The 16,529-nt window shown below is 31.3% G+C and overlaps 1 protein-coding gene across 1 annotated transcript; it reads right to left on the bottom strand.

The window, feature by feature from the left end:
- Positions 1–3,541: 3,541 nt before the first annotated feature.
- LOC134711181 (uncharacterized) lies at positions 3,542–14,556 on the bottom strand. Its single transcript, XM_063571637.1, has 15 exons — positions 14,487–14,556; positions 14,064–14,099; positions 12,231–12,263; positions 11,908–12,020; positions 10,943–11,246; positions 10,363–10,427; positions 9,823–9,945; positions 9,583–9,642; positions 9,169–9,213; positions 8,586–8,630; positions 7,931–7,987; positions 7,507–7,536; positions 6,973–7,092; positions 5,738–5,923; positions 3,542–4,030 (listed from the first exon to the last, which is right to left on the bottom strand). Exons 1-15 carry the CDS (start codon positions 14,539–14,541, stop codon positions 3,977–3,979), a joined length of 1,326 nt encoding a protein of 441 aa, XP_063427707.1. The 5' UTR covers positions 14,542–14,556; the 3' UTR covers positions 3,542–3,976.
- Positions 14,557–16,529: the final 1,973 nt, after the last annotated feature.

The raw sequence follows: 16,529 nt of genomic DNA, 5'->3' as shown, positions 1-16,529 counted from the left end.
ATTAAGACCTAATAATCAAACCAGAAAAAAGAGTAACACAGAGATTATTTTTGACACAGAAGAACATTTCAAATCAATAACTGCAAAATATATTCTGAAAGTGTTACTGCACCCGTAAAATTTGAGATAAGACTCCCTGTTTTAAGAAAACTTAATACTCTTTTAAGAACTAAAGAAAGTATATTCCTTCTATATAGATACAAGAAGCTTGCATCAAGTACCGAGGAAGTCTTTTATTGGCTATTCAAGAGTTAAACTTTTGTTCATTTGTTGGTACATAAATTAGGCCGTTAGTTTTCTCGTTTGAATTGTTTTACATGGATATTTCGGGGCTTTTTATAGCTGACTATGAGGAATGGGCTGTGATCATTGTTGAAAGCCGTACGGTGACATATAGGTGCACATTTCTGTGTCGTTTGGTCTCTAGCGGAAAGTTGTGTCATTGGCAAACATACCACATTTTTTCATATACCAGTCAACAAAAGAAACGATACACAAGTTTGAACTTAACTATCAAAAAAGATAATAGGAAAAAACTGTTAAATTATCCACTGAAAAACATTTATTTACAAAGTTAATGCATATGATTAACATAATTTGACAAAATTTGAAAGTAAGTTATTGAACACAGGGGTCAAATTTATTTTTTCGGAAAATGATGTTTTCGTTTTCTTGCCTTAATACAATAGTTTTGATGAGAATATAACTCTGTAAAAATTAGACTAGTATAGAGCATTTTTTTTTACCTCGGTCCAAGGACCAATTTCGTTAAATATGAAGAACGCATTGCCTTGTATCGTTTCTTTTGTTGACTAGTATATATAATAAGTATATATACAAGCAGATGATGACGATACACATTTATTCACTATCATTCATTTGTAGGATGGCATATTGTTTTAAATGAATAATAAGGTCAAGATTTCAAGATTTCAAGATTTATTAGGAAAACACTCAGACACATTTACAATGTGTTACAAGAGGTCATTATTGATAACATAGATACATTAAATATGACAGAAATGAACAAGTGATTAACAAATTAATACAGACAAAATTTAAAGAAGAGAAGACAGTTTTCTGATAAACATTGACAATTTCTTATATAATTCAATATTGCAAAGTGACAAGAGACCTTCCATTTTTACAATGTTTGGATTATTTCTATAATACTGTGGTAAATATCTGTTTCTCAAATCTACTATCTCTGCATTTTTACAAATAAATAATACATGATACTCATCACCAATATTCTCTTTGCAAAAATTACATTTTCTTTCTGATTTTGGTATATTGTACCATCTACCAGTTTCTATAGGCAATCGTAAGTTTGCAGTTCTAAATTTTGAAATCCAAATTCTAGATGACTCTGGTAAATTAATAAGGTATCTTTCTATTTCAAAACTCTTTTTGAACATGGAATAAAATTGTCCACGTGATGTGGTGTTTAAATCACTATACCATTTTTGTATGAACTGGTCACACAAAATTTGTTTTACTAAAGCCTTTTCGTATACAGCAAACTGGTTTAAAAAAATAAAGCTCATGCCTAGCTCATTAAATATAGATTCTATGTGGTTTATCCACTTGAAATTCACACCATGGTTGTTTTTTAAACATAGCATTAACTTGTATAAGGTACTGCTTAGTTTATTTTCATTTAATACTAATTTACTCCAAAAAGAAATCATCCTCAATTTGACCCGAATTTCGAGTGGATACCTCCCAAGTTCTCCATAAACCATAAATGATGCAGTTGAATTTCGAACTTTCAAAATTCTCTTACAGAATTTCAAGTGGATTTGTTCAATAATTTTAAGGTTTTCAAAACCCCACACTTCTGAACCGTACAATAAAATTGGTTCAATCATAGAATCAAACATTTTTAATTGTATATCTATAGGTATTGATTCATTACGAAATAGTTTGTAAATGCAATATAACGCTTTTTGTGCTTGCTCAACAAGTTTTTTCCTTGTGTTAATAAACGTTCCATTATATTTGAAAATAACACCTAGGTATGAATATGTATCAACAATTTCAAGGTTACAATCTTGCAAAGTAAAAATAAAATTCTGTCTCGTTTTTCTTTTACAAAAAATCATAACTTTAGTTTTATTAACATTAACCTGTAGTTTCCATATATCACAATATGATTGAAAAATGTCTAGAGCTCTTTGCATACCTTCCATACTTTCAGACAGAATGACAGTGTCATCTGCATATAAAATAACAAATAATTTATAAAAAATGTGCAATTCACTTTCGAGCTTCTCTTTAATAATATTAAGAGGTTCACCGTCTAACTGGCTGAAATAACTTTCTAGATCATTAAGAAATATAGAAAAAAGAAACGGTGATAAATTTTCCCCCTGCCTTACACCAGTAAGACAAGGGAAAAATTCAGACTGGTCACCATTATACTGAACGCAAGATTTAATATCATGGTACATGTTAAAGATAACCTTAAAACATTTACCTTTAATCTCACAATTTTGTAATTTTGTCCATAGCCCCGATCGCCAGACAGTGTCAAACGCCTTCCGAAAGTCGACGAAAGTACAATAAAGCTTCTTGCCAAACGAAAAATATAACTCAATTAGAGTATGCAATACAAAAATGTTGTCAACTGTTGAATATCCTTTCCTGAAACCAGCTTGGTTTTCGGAGATGAGACTCAACTCGTTAGCAAAAATATTTAATCTAGAATTTATAACAGACGTAAATAACTTCCCTAGGCAACTGATAAGTGTGATTGCCCTGAAATTATCAGGGTCAGACGGGTTACCCTTGTTTTTAAAAACAGGTTTTATAATTCCACTGGTCCAGCTTTTTGGAATAATACCAGTATCTAACACTAAATTAAAAAGCTCACAGTATATAGAAATTAACAATGGAGTTGAATATTTCAAATATTCATTTAAAATTTTATCTGTACCTGGAGCTTTGTTATTTTTCAGCTCCTTTATTGCATCAGATATTTCTAATTCTGTTATTTTTCCATTTAATAACTCATCATATACAGGATTTTCACAAATACTATCAATATTCAAACTAAAATCTCCCTCATCATCTTTACTTTCATTTAAATTTTTAAAATATTCAAAAAAAGTGTCAATCTCTACCTGTGGGTTATCTTTTCTTTTACTTGAAAATTTGTGAAGTGTATTCCAAAATGCTTTTGTGTTTGTTTTTGATAATGATCGAAGCTCGTTTGCGCAATTTTCTTGGTATTTTTTATAACTCTTATTAAGAAGTTGTCGGTATTCTTTAGCCTTCATATTCATCAGTGTTTTGTTATCTGCAGTCTTAATTTTTTTGTATTTCTTTCTTGCTCTGTGAAACTCATCACGCATAATCTTGCATTCTTTTTTAAACCATGGTTTGTTTTGAGTTGATCTTTGACGCTGTTTACCCGCTGGTCCAAATGCGGTCAACAATTCATAAATTTTCATTATGGAATATTGTTGGACATATTTTTTTTAAAAGTATACATTTATATTAAAATAATGAAAATATTAAAAATATCTTTGAACTGGTATATTATGACATCAGATTGTGAATTTAAAGTTCACAAAAGATCTATTTTATTCGAACAAATCATGTATCATTTCCACAGATTTTACTACATACAGAACGATTATTTGTTGATTCTGTGGTCTCAAAAACTGGATTTTATTACTACATAAACTGGTTTATAATTTTTAATCTTCAATGTTGTCAACAGGTTTTATTAGAAACTTCCCCCTTTTTCCACACCTACACACACACATACAAACAGCCACACAGTAACATACGTACACAATTATAAATCTAGCTAGTCATTTCAGGAACAATATAAACATTATTAATAATTTCTAATACTAGAACAATTGTCTCAGATTTCATGTTGCAATCTGACGAGATCAAGTTATAAGTCTTAATTTGTACTGATTTTTATGTAGAAATCATCTTCACGTGACCATTCTGTAGACTTCTACTTAAAAAATACATCATCTAAGTTAGTCATTGTCTCATTGAGATGGTAGATCTACAATTAGAAAATAAAACTGTATGTTTTGTTTTGGAATAATACTATCAACAGGTCAATGCATTTGAAACATAACATAACATTATAACATAAATCTTTGCTTGGCGTGTTTTCGTTTGTGTTGTTGATCTTTAATTATCTGTGAAGTGATTTGTTTCTTTTCTGTCGTTTTTCGGGGTTTTCCGGTCTAGTTTCCCTCGTTTTATGACTTTTGAATATACCGTTGGAATCATCTCCTTTTTTATGTAATACTAGTAGACCTAAGGATGTAATTTGGTGAAGTTCGGTGAAAATTATCAAATATAGAATTTAAAATTGATATTAGCTGGGTCACAAAACAAAAGAAAGAAAATCAAGAATCTTCTTAAAATTTGGTAAATGATCTTTCATGAGCTATTAAGTCTTATACGAAAAAAATGGGTGTCATAACAAAATATTTTACATTGTACTGTATAGAAAAACACCAAGGAGTCCGAACATTTGACACAAATTCCAAAACCCCACCGAAGTATATCCTTAAGGAAGTTCGTTACTCAGTTTCAAAATAGCATGCTTTTCATAAAGGAACAAAAAAAAAGCAAAAAAATATATAGGTATCTGTGCTTGTTTTCGAGAAAAAAAAGCCTTTGAAATTTTTGCGGGAAAATGTTCTCTCTTATTTTTCATAGCTTTATCATTGGCAATTTTTAAGTTCTCAATAACTATTTAAAAGTAACAAGGATTTTAAATGACTTTTACAGGTGGCTTATATTTAATTATGCATGTAAAAGATTTATAAAATAAAAAATGGGGGTCGATGGACTAATTGTTATTAGGCATTCAAATGGATAAAACCAGAGGATTCCTAAAATCTGACAAAAATCCCAAAACATCCTTAAAATCTGGTTTTCATACAAAATTTTACAATCAAAATACAGACGAGAGATCCAGCCAAGACAAATTGAAAACAAGAATGTGTCCTTACTACACGGATCCGCACTATCACTTTCTATGTTCAGTGGACCGTGAAAATGGGATAAAATCTCTTATTTGGCATTGAAATTAAAAAGATCATACTATAAGGAACATGTGTACTATAAGTTTAAAGTTAATTGGACTTCAACTTCATCAAAAACTACATTGACCAAAAATTTTAACCTGGTGTAGGACGGACGAACCGGTACGACGGACGGACGAACGAACGCTCAGACCAGAAAACATAATGCCGATAAATGAGGCATAAAAAACCTACATAATATGACATGTATTGAATAAAAGTAAATAAACGAATGGCATGATCAGCCCAAAGATTACACAAGGGACGGACCATTCAACTTATTAAAGTGGGATGGGTTATGGCTTTCTCATAAACTAACATTCTGATGAAAACATATTGTTGTCAAGCAAATGACAAAAAAATATTCTGAATCCAATTCTACCCATACCATATAGTCTTTAATTTTGAAGAAAAAACTTATGAAAAAATGATTGCATTGATAGCGTCAAAAAACTAAAAAAATAACTTCTGACTTGTGATTAAATCCTATACAATAATTGCACAACCAAATGCAAACTTTAGGTTGCTCATAAGCAATGCACGGAACAGAATCATTTGATAGGTATCGATTGCGTCTCTCTCAGGGGTATCGCTATCTTCTTTAAGCTTAATCTAACAACTGTATCTACTCTTTAAAGAGGACTATGTATTAACATCAAATTATAACATACATCTTCTTTAATAAATAATAATGTTGGCGTGTGCTTGTAAATTTTGTAGTTCGCCGAATCAGGAGTCAAAATGTAATTGTGGTCACAATCATCATCTGTACATTTCTCTGGGGCATGGCATCCTAAATGAAACTTTGGTGGAAGAATTTCCGGGTCCATCTCCATGCATATCCACGTATACAAAACCTGTGGTTTTAAGAAGAAATAAATAAGGATATTCTACTGAATCATCAACATACGTTTTCTATTGCACAGCTACACGTCAAATATCTACAAGATATTCATGCACTAAACATAATCCAATCAACCTTACACGTTGTGGATTTTCAAATATTTAATCCTCCATCATTGGATTGAAGACAATAGTTTTTAAGCTTTATTAATAAAATTATGATTGTTTTTTAGTGAGGATTTTTAATAGAGAAGAAATCGTTTTTTATAAATTGCACTTACGGCACATTTTTGCAAGTTTTGTTTTATCGTCAGTTTTCAATATAATGATGTTGAAATAAAGCTACATTTTCGTCTGCTAAGATTAGGTTAGATAACATTATTTTCCAAAGAATTTATTACTGTGTAGAAAGTTTGTTGTTAATCTTATTTTATGACATCTTCAGTGGGTCAGTCTAGTCATTTAGAGTTCAAATAATAGTCGTCTGCAAATGCAGCTGTGGCGATTTAATTACTTTGTTTTGATCATCTTTGGGAATCAGGTTAAATTAGTGTTAAATTTTATGTTCACTGTTAAATAACCCGCTACGCGTGTCATTCAGTGTGCACCTTTTTTTTATGTTATTTCTTCATAGACAGAAAAATATTATTGTCATTCCTTAAATATTATAAATAGTTTTAAATTTATAATTTTATTTAATCTGTCTACATGTTCTCAGCTTATTACCGTGTACTGATTATTTATTAGTACCAATACTAGTAAATAACAATTAATTTAAACATTTTGCCTGGTGTTTGTTGTGTTATTAATGGTTGCTTTAAACGTAACACACAAACTAGCATAAAAGATGATAGCATATTAGTGATTCATATACACATTTTCCGAAGCCTAGGATAACCTCTTGCTTACTGTTAATTTTTTGTGGTTTCTATAGATATCAGGTTGACACATGGAGTCAAACCCCAGCCATCTGCACTTTCACTGCGCTAAAACAAGAATAAGACGTAGTTCTGCAGAAGTTATCTTTTTTTTTCCTCTTAAGAAAATATTGAGATGCTTTTACCTGAAGTGTATCATTTTCTCCAAATTGGCGAGATATAGATATTCCACCATGCTCCTGGTAAACAACGGTGATATATTTCTTTTTACCCTCTGGTAATTTAAGGGATATGCCCTCGGCAACCTGTTGATACATAAACAAATCTAAAAAGTCTCAAAAATGATTTACAGTAAAAAAAAATATAATATTTGCATTAATCATTGATTGACTTCTTATCTCTGGAATTTAAAGTTCATAGCTTTAACATTTCAATAACAGTGTTACACAATCTGGGACTACATATGATAACATTAACTTTAACAACGATTTATTCCGGTATACATAACTCTTACAAACAAAGAGAGAAGTCAATTTGTACTTTTCATAGACCGGTCTGTTTGATTTAAGAGAAAAGCTATACATTTTGTCTTAATTTAAAAATCTTGTATGTCAGTTTATACATAGACTTTTCATATTGCACCGATATGGCTCTTGGCAACATCAAGGATTGAGAACTGGCCAGAGTACAAATTTTTGTGTGTATCTTTTTCTACTTACGGATTTCCTTTGTCTTTTCTTGTCTAGAACCTAAAATATTATAGTGTAGAGATTAAAAATTGCAGATAAATACAAATGAATATAAACAACAGAAAAACGTCATGGAAAATTCGGAAAATATCCTCTCTTCCGCTTCTTTAGAAGGAAACTGTGGGGTGTGACTGGCCGCCGCTTTTTTCTTTCTTAAAATATGATAAAAATAATATCATAAAATATTATGTGTGTTACTACACAGTTTCAAATTTTCAGATTTTCTATGAACTGTAAAAGATAACATTTTTAATTTCTGAAAAAGAAAAAAACGAATTTGGTCGTGAAAAAAAACTTATATATTTGTAAAGGTGCATGTTCTTTTACTGTTGTAATACCCAACCTGTTTCGTGAACGAACGAAGTGAGAAAAAAAAACCCAGATGAAAACTTACCATATCCAATGCTTTTACATTTGATGATGAGCATGGTGATGGATTTTTATCTGGACACTACAATCGAAATAGTGTTTAATTGTCATTAGTATTAAGTAAGGAAGTAAGTATAAATAAGTCAATCATATTGTCATATACATATTTATATACACTGAACAATAAACGCGGGCATAAGAAACAAACCGAAATGAAAAGCAATTATTTTATCCATAATGCTGCATGTTTAGTTAAAATATAGAACTTTGATTTAATTTAACCCATATGGAGTGAATCCTATATTTCAATTAGATTGTATTTAATGTTGATATGTGTAAGATATTGTGAACCTATGAAATGTTAACGGAAAATGTTTTGTTATTCCTAATATGATCAATTGAAAGGATATATATATATAAAAAATATTATCAGTGTGGCTGAAGGGAAATACAAAATAACATTAATTTTTAATTATTAAATGTTGCATGCACGCAATTAAATTTCACTGACTCTCGCGGCCTTGTCAGGTGAGTTTCCGGAAACCTTCAGTTATTGCACATGGAGATCTAAAAACAATTAATTAGTACCAGCTTTGTAAGGTTGATAATTAAGGTTTCTCAGTCAGTGACAAAACACTAAAAAAATAAAAAACCTAACGAAGTCCAAATTTAAAACATACCTCTTCGACTGTATCAAGTCCCGAAACTCCTGGTTCATTTATAAGCTATGAAATAGTAATTATAACATTTTTATCTGTAAGCAATACAACTTATAGAATATAAAAATTACAAATATCCAATTACATCAGTGGAATATATTTACCTTTAAACAATTAGTCAAATAATCATCCCATATAACAGTACAGCAGAGTAACACATTAAGCTTTTATAATGATGAAATTAATTTCGTGCCTTCTCGGCCAGAAATAAAAACTTCCCTAAATTGTTAAGTTCCCTTACATTATGAATAGATAGCAGTTGTATGGGTTTAAAATTCGTAGGTTTTCTTCAATAATATGGTTTGATAAATTTCTTTCGAAGTTCATTATACTTTTCACATACTAAAATTAAATGATATTCATCTTCAACTACTTGTTTATCACACATATAAATGAGATAGACTTGTTATGGAATTATTTCATAAATCTATGGTACATTTTAATATTATTTCGGGGCTCGTGATTTTTGTTGGGATGGTTAAAGTAAGGTGGTTCGGTATCCTGTCAAAATGTGGCATCATGCATGAATCATGATATTACCTACCTCTTCAACAGCATGCATTTCTGAAGCATCCAGTTCATCTGTAAGCTGTGAAATAAATAAGACACAACTGTTATATGATTATTGCACGTTAATAATGATATACATAAAATAAAACTAAACAAAAAAATAAATAACAAATCTTTAGCCAGAGATGATTATTAACATCAATTGCTTGTTTCCTTCAAATTTTCACGTTTCCAAACACAAAATGTTTCAAGGGTAACTTAAATGTGCGATCACGAAATAAAGAATATGTAAGCACTAAAAGCATTTTTCACATTGATCAAACGAACGTTGAATGGTATTGAAGAACTATGAGCTATCAGTTTCTATTCTGTGAAGCTGTGAAGCAAATAAAAGTATATATTTATCAAAATTGCTTATTAATAACTGATAGTTTGAAAAGGCAAATACCGTGTCAAGTGCAGGATCTTCTAGGTCACTTTCCCATAGGTCTTCACCTTCTCCGCTTACCTGTTAAAAATAATTGTATTTTTTTTTTTATCGCAGATACAATGTAATATATCTATGTTTGTACCTAAGTTAACGGTTTCTTTTTAAATAAGTACACAATATTTTGACTATTGTTGTTTTTTTCTAATTGCAAGCGTTGAACTATTTTTCCGGTCATTAGTTTTCAACTTTTGGACTCACCTTGTCATTACTACTTTCCCTTTCGAGTTCCCTCAGAATCTCCACGTTTTGCTTATTGATGAAACTGTCTTCGTCCTTGACCTGAGGCTCACGTTCGTTCTCATCTTCTATTTCAATTACAACCTACAGATATATTTCATTCTTAGTTCCTTGAAGCGGTATTCAGCTACATAAAAATAATGAATATACTGTGAACAATCCAGGAAAAGGGATATACGTATATAAAACGAAGTTGTATTTGAGAATTTTCCAGATTCCCTTATATATTATCGAACGATAAAAATATTCTATTTGCATTCCAAAAAAAGGTTTTCCCCGATATAAGCCAAGATCATGACAGCATGGGCCTCCCACAATCCTGATAAAAACAAACAGAAAGATTGACATAATGTTGGATGTTTGGTGTAATTTATGGTTGTTGCATGAAAAAGTAATTATCGTGTGAACACTATTAGGCCACATCAATTTTATTTCTTGTTCTACGGATTTTTGGACTCCAAAATTTGGGGCGAGCGAGCGATTTGAAAATGTTTTTTTTACCTTAGGTACAGGCATGCGTTTTCCATCTGTAGATTTTAGGTATGTTCCAACTATAGCATGTCGACCTACAAAACCAACGTGTTCAGTTATTTCATTAATGCCTAAAATGTCATTTCCCTCAGTTACATTTTATTCAATCTATAAATGGTGTCTCTATGATCAACAATGTAAAAAAAAAACACACTTCAGCACATGATTCCATGGGCTGTCATACTTCATTGGACAAGGCTGTCGGTTATGATGATGTCTCTCCATTAGGTAACCCAAAGTAAATCTTCCACAAATATTGGTTTTAACTTTTGTGGTATTATTAATTCGAAGATCAAAAAGAAATTTCCAATTAGATAGTTCTGCAATGCATTACCCCCCTCCCCTCCAAAAAAACCAAACCCTACAGCCATGCACCAACACCACACACACACTTTGACCAGTCGACGAAGAGATATCTCTATGAAAAACGAGATCAAATGTAGATATTTGATTTGCAACAACATAAAAATTGTATCAATAAAAAACATAAATCACTTGGGTATCAATGGTATCGTTAAGAAATGAACTGTATTTATACAATTTGACTTACTCTTTTTTATCTGAAAGTAGATAGCATATTTTGTTGATGCCACCTTTTTTTCTTTCTGGCTATTTCTTAGCTGTTTAAATGTATAGGCTGAATCAATCTTATCTAAATTTCCTTTGCTGGTGGATATGTATGGATGTAGATCGGGTGATGGCTGGAAGCAGGCACGAACAGATCTCATCCAGTCTCTGCAGGTACTATCTATTTGGACGTCAATTTTGACGTAACCCCGATCTACACCCATACCATCCTTAAAAGCTCTCTGCACCATCTTCATCTTTCCGTCTAAAATCTTAACATGAAGAGCCTGTAAAATTAGTAAAATATGTTTTATATGCACTCTTGTCACTTTGGCACTCTTGTTACTTTGGTTAAAAAGATTGGGTAAATTTTTCATTTACCGTTCCGTTGTATAAATTTTTAACTGTGTGTTCGTTCATTGATTTATCAATTCAAATGATTAAATCATATAAAAAAGAAAATGTGGTATGATTGGCATTGACACTACTCTCCACAGGAGACCAAAACGACACAGAACTTAACAAAAATGACTATTGGACTTATTAATTTAATTAAATCTTTATGTACGTATTTCTATGCGTTTACTTTTCTACATTGACTAGAGGTATAGGGGGAGGGTTGAGATCTCACAAACATGTTGAACCCCGCCGCATTTTTGCGCCTGTCCCAAGTCAGGAGCCTCTGGCCTTTGTTAGTCTTGTATCATTTTAATTTTAGTTTCTTGTGTACAATTTGGAAATTAGTATGGCGTTCATTATCACTGAACTAGTATATATTTTTTAAAAGGCCAGCTGAAGTACGCCTCCGGGTGCGGGAATTTCTCGCTACATTGAAGACCTGTTGGTGACCTTCTGTTGTTGTTTTTATCTATGGCCGGGTTGTTGTCTTTTTGACACATTTCCCATTTCCATTCTCAATTTCATCTTATTATTGAAATAATAGCATACCACTGTTTTTGTTGGTTCCTCTTTTTTCATACCAGTAAATACTCTTTTCTTGTTCATCCTCTGTACCGAAGCACCCCATTTCGTTTTCAGGGCCTCTAAACTGACTCTTGCCTCTTATGAATATAAACAAAAAATATGTATTTTTTGTAGATTCTGTTTGTCATAAACCAAATAAACGTTTATTTTATATCAGAGTTATTCTTTTGTCTGCATAATACGTGCATTCAATTTTTCTTTTAATTGCATTTTTTCATTAAGGATATGGGATATAAATTTAATTTTCACAATCGGAAGAACAATTATTAGATGTGCGATATACATACCATTTGTCATTTTAGGCGCTCCTTCTTTGTTTACTGTAAAAAAAAATTACCAGAGGTGACTAAAAGAACGATTACAATTGTATCAATTTATCTACTGAAAGCTATAACTGAAACATTATGTTGTCTTCTACTAGTATTACACTAAAAAGGGAAGCCTTGAACTGCCGAAAGTATGAAATCTACTAAAAAGCCTTAAACATAAAATTAATGTTATAAACATGAAATCGGACGAAGAAACAATTTTAAATAACTGATTTCACGAATATCATTCCCACATGCACATGTGCGCGTAGCTACGTTTACGTCAAATGCCCGGGTGTACGATGATAAAACAAAATATTTTCATCTAATTTGAAATATTATCAAAAAGAATAACTTAACAGTACATCATTCTTCTTAGTCTATCTTCAATGGCTTGTAATTGCGAAAAAAGTGACGAAAATTAGTTTAATATTATATAGTATTAAGTTAGTGAATGATTTGAGAACGAATGCATATGATATAATTTTATTCTTTCATTCACATTATTCATGTAGTTTTGGCTCTAATTCTGACTTATTTTAAAAACTAACTATATTTTTAGAAGCGCCTAGTATTGTTGTTGTTACCAATTATGTAAATCAATTGTATCTGATTTTATGCCCTTTATCAAATTATGGACTCTTTCATTTAGGAAATACAACTTTTAATTCTATTTTATGCTATTCCAATATTATAACTATGTTCATGTAGGTTCGGTATGTGGTTCAAGTTTTGAGTTATCATTAATTCTGTCAAACATTCGTAAAATTTTCCGGAAGCTGGAAAAACTTTTTATGGTCAATACAGTACCCGGAGCATATATAATGACGAAATTATATATATGATGAGTTGTCCCGTATTTTATCGATTTTAAATTTGAATGGAATTTCTTTTGGTATTTACAGTTAAAAGTTAAAATGTGTTACATATATATCAATTACTTTGTTACACCTTCTTCAAAATTGACGAGACTTGATTGGAGATTTTTTTCAAGGTTCTGAAGCAAATATTTTTTCGTTCATTTTTCAGTTTTATACTTTAAACCAAACCATTTTGAATCTGAATAATGTTGTTATTGATGAGTTTTCAATGACAAGACTGGTAAGTCATTCCGATAACTTTTTAAACTTCAGGAGACCCGCTAATTCACTACCATTAGGTTCTTTGGCCTGGACATCGTTGTGCCTTCAGACCCCTCACCGAGGATCGGGGGTACAAATGACTTTTTATAACGACTTAAAATAAAAACTCCACTCGGACATTAACCGGCTACATCTTTTGACATCGGACTCGGACTTCTATTGTCTCACAAACATGCTTATCCCCGCCGCAATTTTGCGCCTGTCCCAAGTCAGGAGCCTCTGGCCTTTGTTAGTCTTGTATGATTTCAAATTATAGTTTCTTGTGTATAATTCGGAGTTTATTATGACGTCCATTATCACTGTACTAGTATGCTTTTTTTTAGGGGCCAGCTGAAGGACACCTACGGGTTCGGGAATTCTCGTTACATTGAAGATCCATTGATTGCCTTCGGCTGTTGTCTTCTCTATGCATGGTCGGATGGTTGTCGCTTTGACATATTCACCATTTCCCTTCTCAATTTTATTCCGTAAATAACAGCATAGCAATAGACGACATGGGCGCATTACGTTTCCGCGCATTTGGAGATTGATACATATTACATGTGTTTACCTGAATATAAGTGTCAAATAAATGCGCTCAAATGTAATCAAAAGCTAAACGCAATGTAACGGTAATGCGCGTCAACGTGATGCACCGACCGACTTTGGATAATTTCAAAATTGTACATACCATCTGATGTTTCTTGTAATTCTAACTGTTGTACATCTGCTAAAAAATAATAATGGTATTTATCAATATATATTTATTTATGAATATCATTTTTATCAAACATATGCGTACGACATTGCATGTATTGGTCAACGACTCATTGCTAGTTCCATCGAATGATAATTACGGCTCTATCCGAATATGTTTGTCTTTTTAGTTTATCCTTACTGTAATTTTTTAATAAATGAGTTTAAATTGTAATACTTTGTGTGTTTTTGTTAAAATTATTCACAATTTATTTATATATATATCGGACAAAAAATATATTCACATGTTTTTAGTCTATATGCCCTTCGGATATTTTTGTTCTAAAGTAGCGAAATATCCATCTTGTATGATTATTTTCGTATCTTTAATAAACAATGATAAATAGTAAATACCTACCTTCAATTCTGTGACCACAGTTGCTACAGAACTTGCTCTTTGGTTCAATTTGCATACCACAATTAGTACAATACATCTTAAAAGAAATAATCTTTTTGAAACAATTGCTTGATAGGCGTTTGCTTTACGCCGCACTAGCACACAAATAGTTATATCGTGGCGAACTTGAGAAATCAAAACGGTGATAGTTTAAATTACAAATTCTTAAGAAACTTGGTTGTCTCTTCTCTCTCATGGCCATCTTATTCTAAACTTCTTCTTCTTTTGTCGCAGATATATAATTAAGAACGACACATGTAGTATGGCGGCTATCTTTAAAAGTAATATCATTGATATTTACAATTTCTATATATTTATAACTTTGACTATTCACGTAACGATTAACATGATCAATCAATTAATTATAGTACAACTTCATTAGTACCAAACAGTTTTTGTACCTAAAAAGTACTGTATATTACTTGTTAATTTATGGGGTTAACAATATGATTTCATCGTTAGGTAAAACCTATCTCACTTACGTATGCAATTTTTAAAAATCTAATCTAATTTTACGATATACAATATTACAGCTGAAAACGAAATAATGTTTAAAAAGTTATTAAATGAACCTTGCTTTGTAGGAATATACTGACACGACCGTTATTAGCCTAGGTCAAGTATGTATGTCTTTGTTGGCGCCATAGCCCTTAATCATATATATATATATCATGGCCAGCAAAAGCTCTTTATTTTGAGAGCCCAGGTGGTCGTGTGGTCTAGCGGGACGGCTGCAGTGCAGGCGATTTGGTGTCACGATATCACAGTAGCATGGGTTTGAATCCCGGCGAGGGAAGAACCAAAAATTTGCGAAAGCAAATTTACAGATCTAACATTGTTGGGTTGATGTTTAGACGAGTTATATATATATATATATATGTTAAAGAACATCAGTTGTTCGACCTGTTAGTCAAATGCGTTTTTTTTTAATATACTTTTTCACTTTTTTGGTCTTTTGGAAAATGTTGTTTGTGCTGTTTTTAGACCCTTCTACAACGAAATTTGTTTGACATGCACACGTATAAAAATTGCGGTTTTTATCCAACGCAATCATAGGTTTGAACGTAGTTTTCAATTTAGACTCGTATATAATATATATATATATATAATATTGATAGGATTAAAAACAAGAGCAACCTTTACCCCAAAAGGCATTGTAGTTTTTAAACCTAAAATCATTGAAAAAATTTTTACTGAATTCTTTTCAGAAAGTGCGTATTTCAAAATCTTCATATATACGACCAAGAGATTATGCTTTCCATATACATCATTACATTAATCCGAGGATGGTTACAAGGCTCACATGTCAGAAGTCTATATATTGTTTATCTACTAGTATATCTTTCATATTTGTTTTTTTTCGTAAAGTGCTTTGCTATAAATTGGGCCGTTTGTTTTCTAAATTGAATGCAGTGTGTTTCATATTTTTTGCAAGTCGGGCATTGTATAGCACACTACATGATATGAGTTGTTCCCATTGTTGAAAGTCGTACGGTTGGTTTTTTTTCCGTTTCTGGTGGATATTTGTTTCATTGGCAGTTATATAATATCTCCTTATTTTTATGTCTAATCTCCTTTTTTTGTTATGTCAACCTGGCAATATCATATATTGATAGATTATTATTAACAATTTTTAAATTTCTTAGACTGATTTTATCTGAAAAAAAAGTGTATATTGGAAAATTCTCATGACTCAGGACACAACAATCATTGATATACAGTTGAAATTGCAATAAGATAATAAAAGGTCAGATGCATTCAAAAGTTTATTCCATGGTGTATTCTGTGAGAAAGCATTCAAATTTTCTTTCAATAAATTCAAGGCGATTTCTACTGTAAAAAAAAAAACAAGCATCACGTAAAATGCAAGTAGTGTAAATGGAAATATTTCAAACATAAACAACGCGAGGGGGACAATGAAAACCGATATATCAGCGAAGTTCAAAATAAGGACACGAAATCTGTAATCCATGTACATGTTGAGATGGCATTTAAAAAAAATAT

The sequence above is a fragment of the Mytilus trossulus genome, chromosome 1 (assembly GCF_036588685.1).
Source record: "Mytilus trossulus isolate FHL-02 chromosome 1, PNRI_Mtr1.1.1.hap1, whole genome shotgun sequence".
Lineage (NCBI taxonomy): Eukaryota > Metazoa > Mollusca > Bivalvia > Mytilida > Mytilidae > Mytilus > Mytilus trossulus.
Note: the sequence above shows the minus strand (reverse complement) of the source record. Positions and strands in the feature narration are given on the sequence as shown.

What these genes read in the sequence shown, in the direction of transcription:
- LOC134711181 (XM_063571637.1), bottom strand. Translation starts at nt 14,541, where the DNA reads ATGCAAATTGAACCAAAGAGCAAGTTCTGTAGCAACTGTGGTCACAGA. An exon ending in CTGTGGTCACAGAATTGAAG is followed by an intron (nt 14,100 to 14,486) that starts GTAGGTATTTAC and finishes ATTTTTTAGCAG; the next exon opens with ATGTACAACAGTTAGAATTA. An exon ending in AGAAAAGACAAAGGAAATCC is followed by an intron (nt 7,093 to 7,506) that starts GTAAGTAGAAAA and finishes ATGTATCAACAG; the next exon opens with GTTGCCGAGGGCATATCCCT.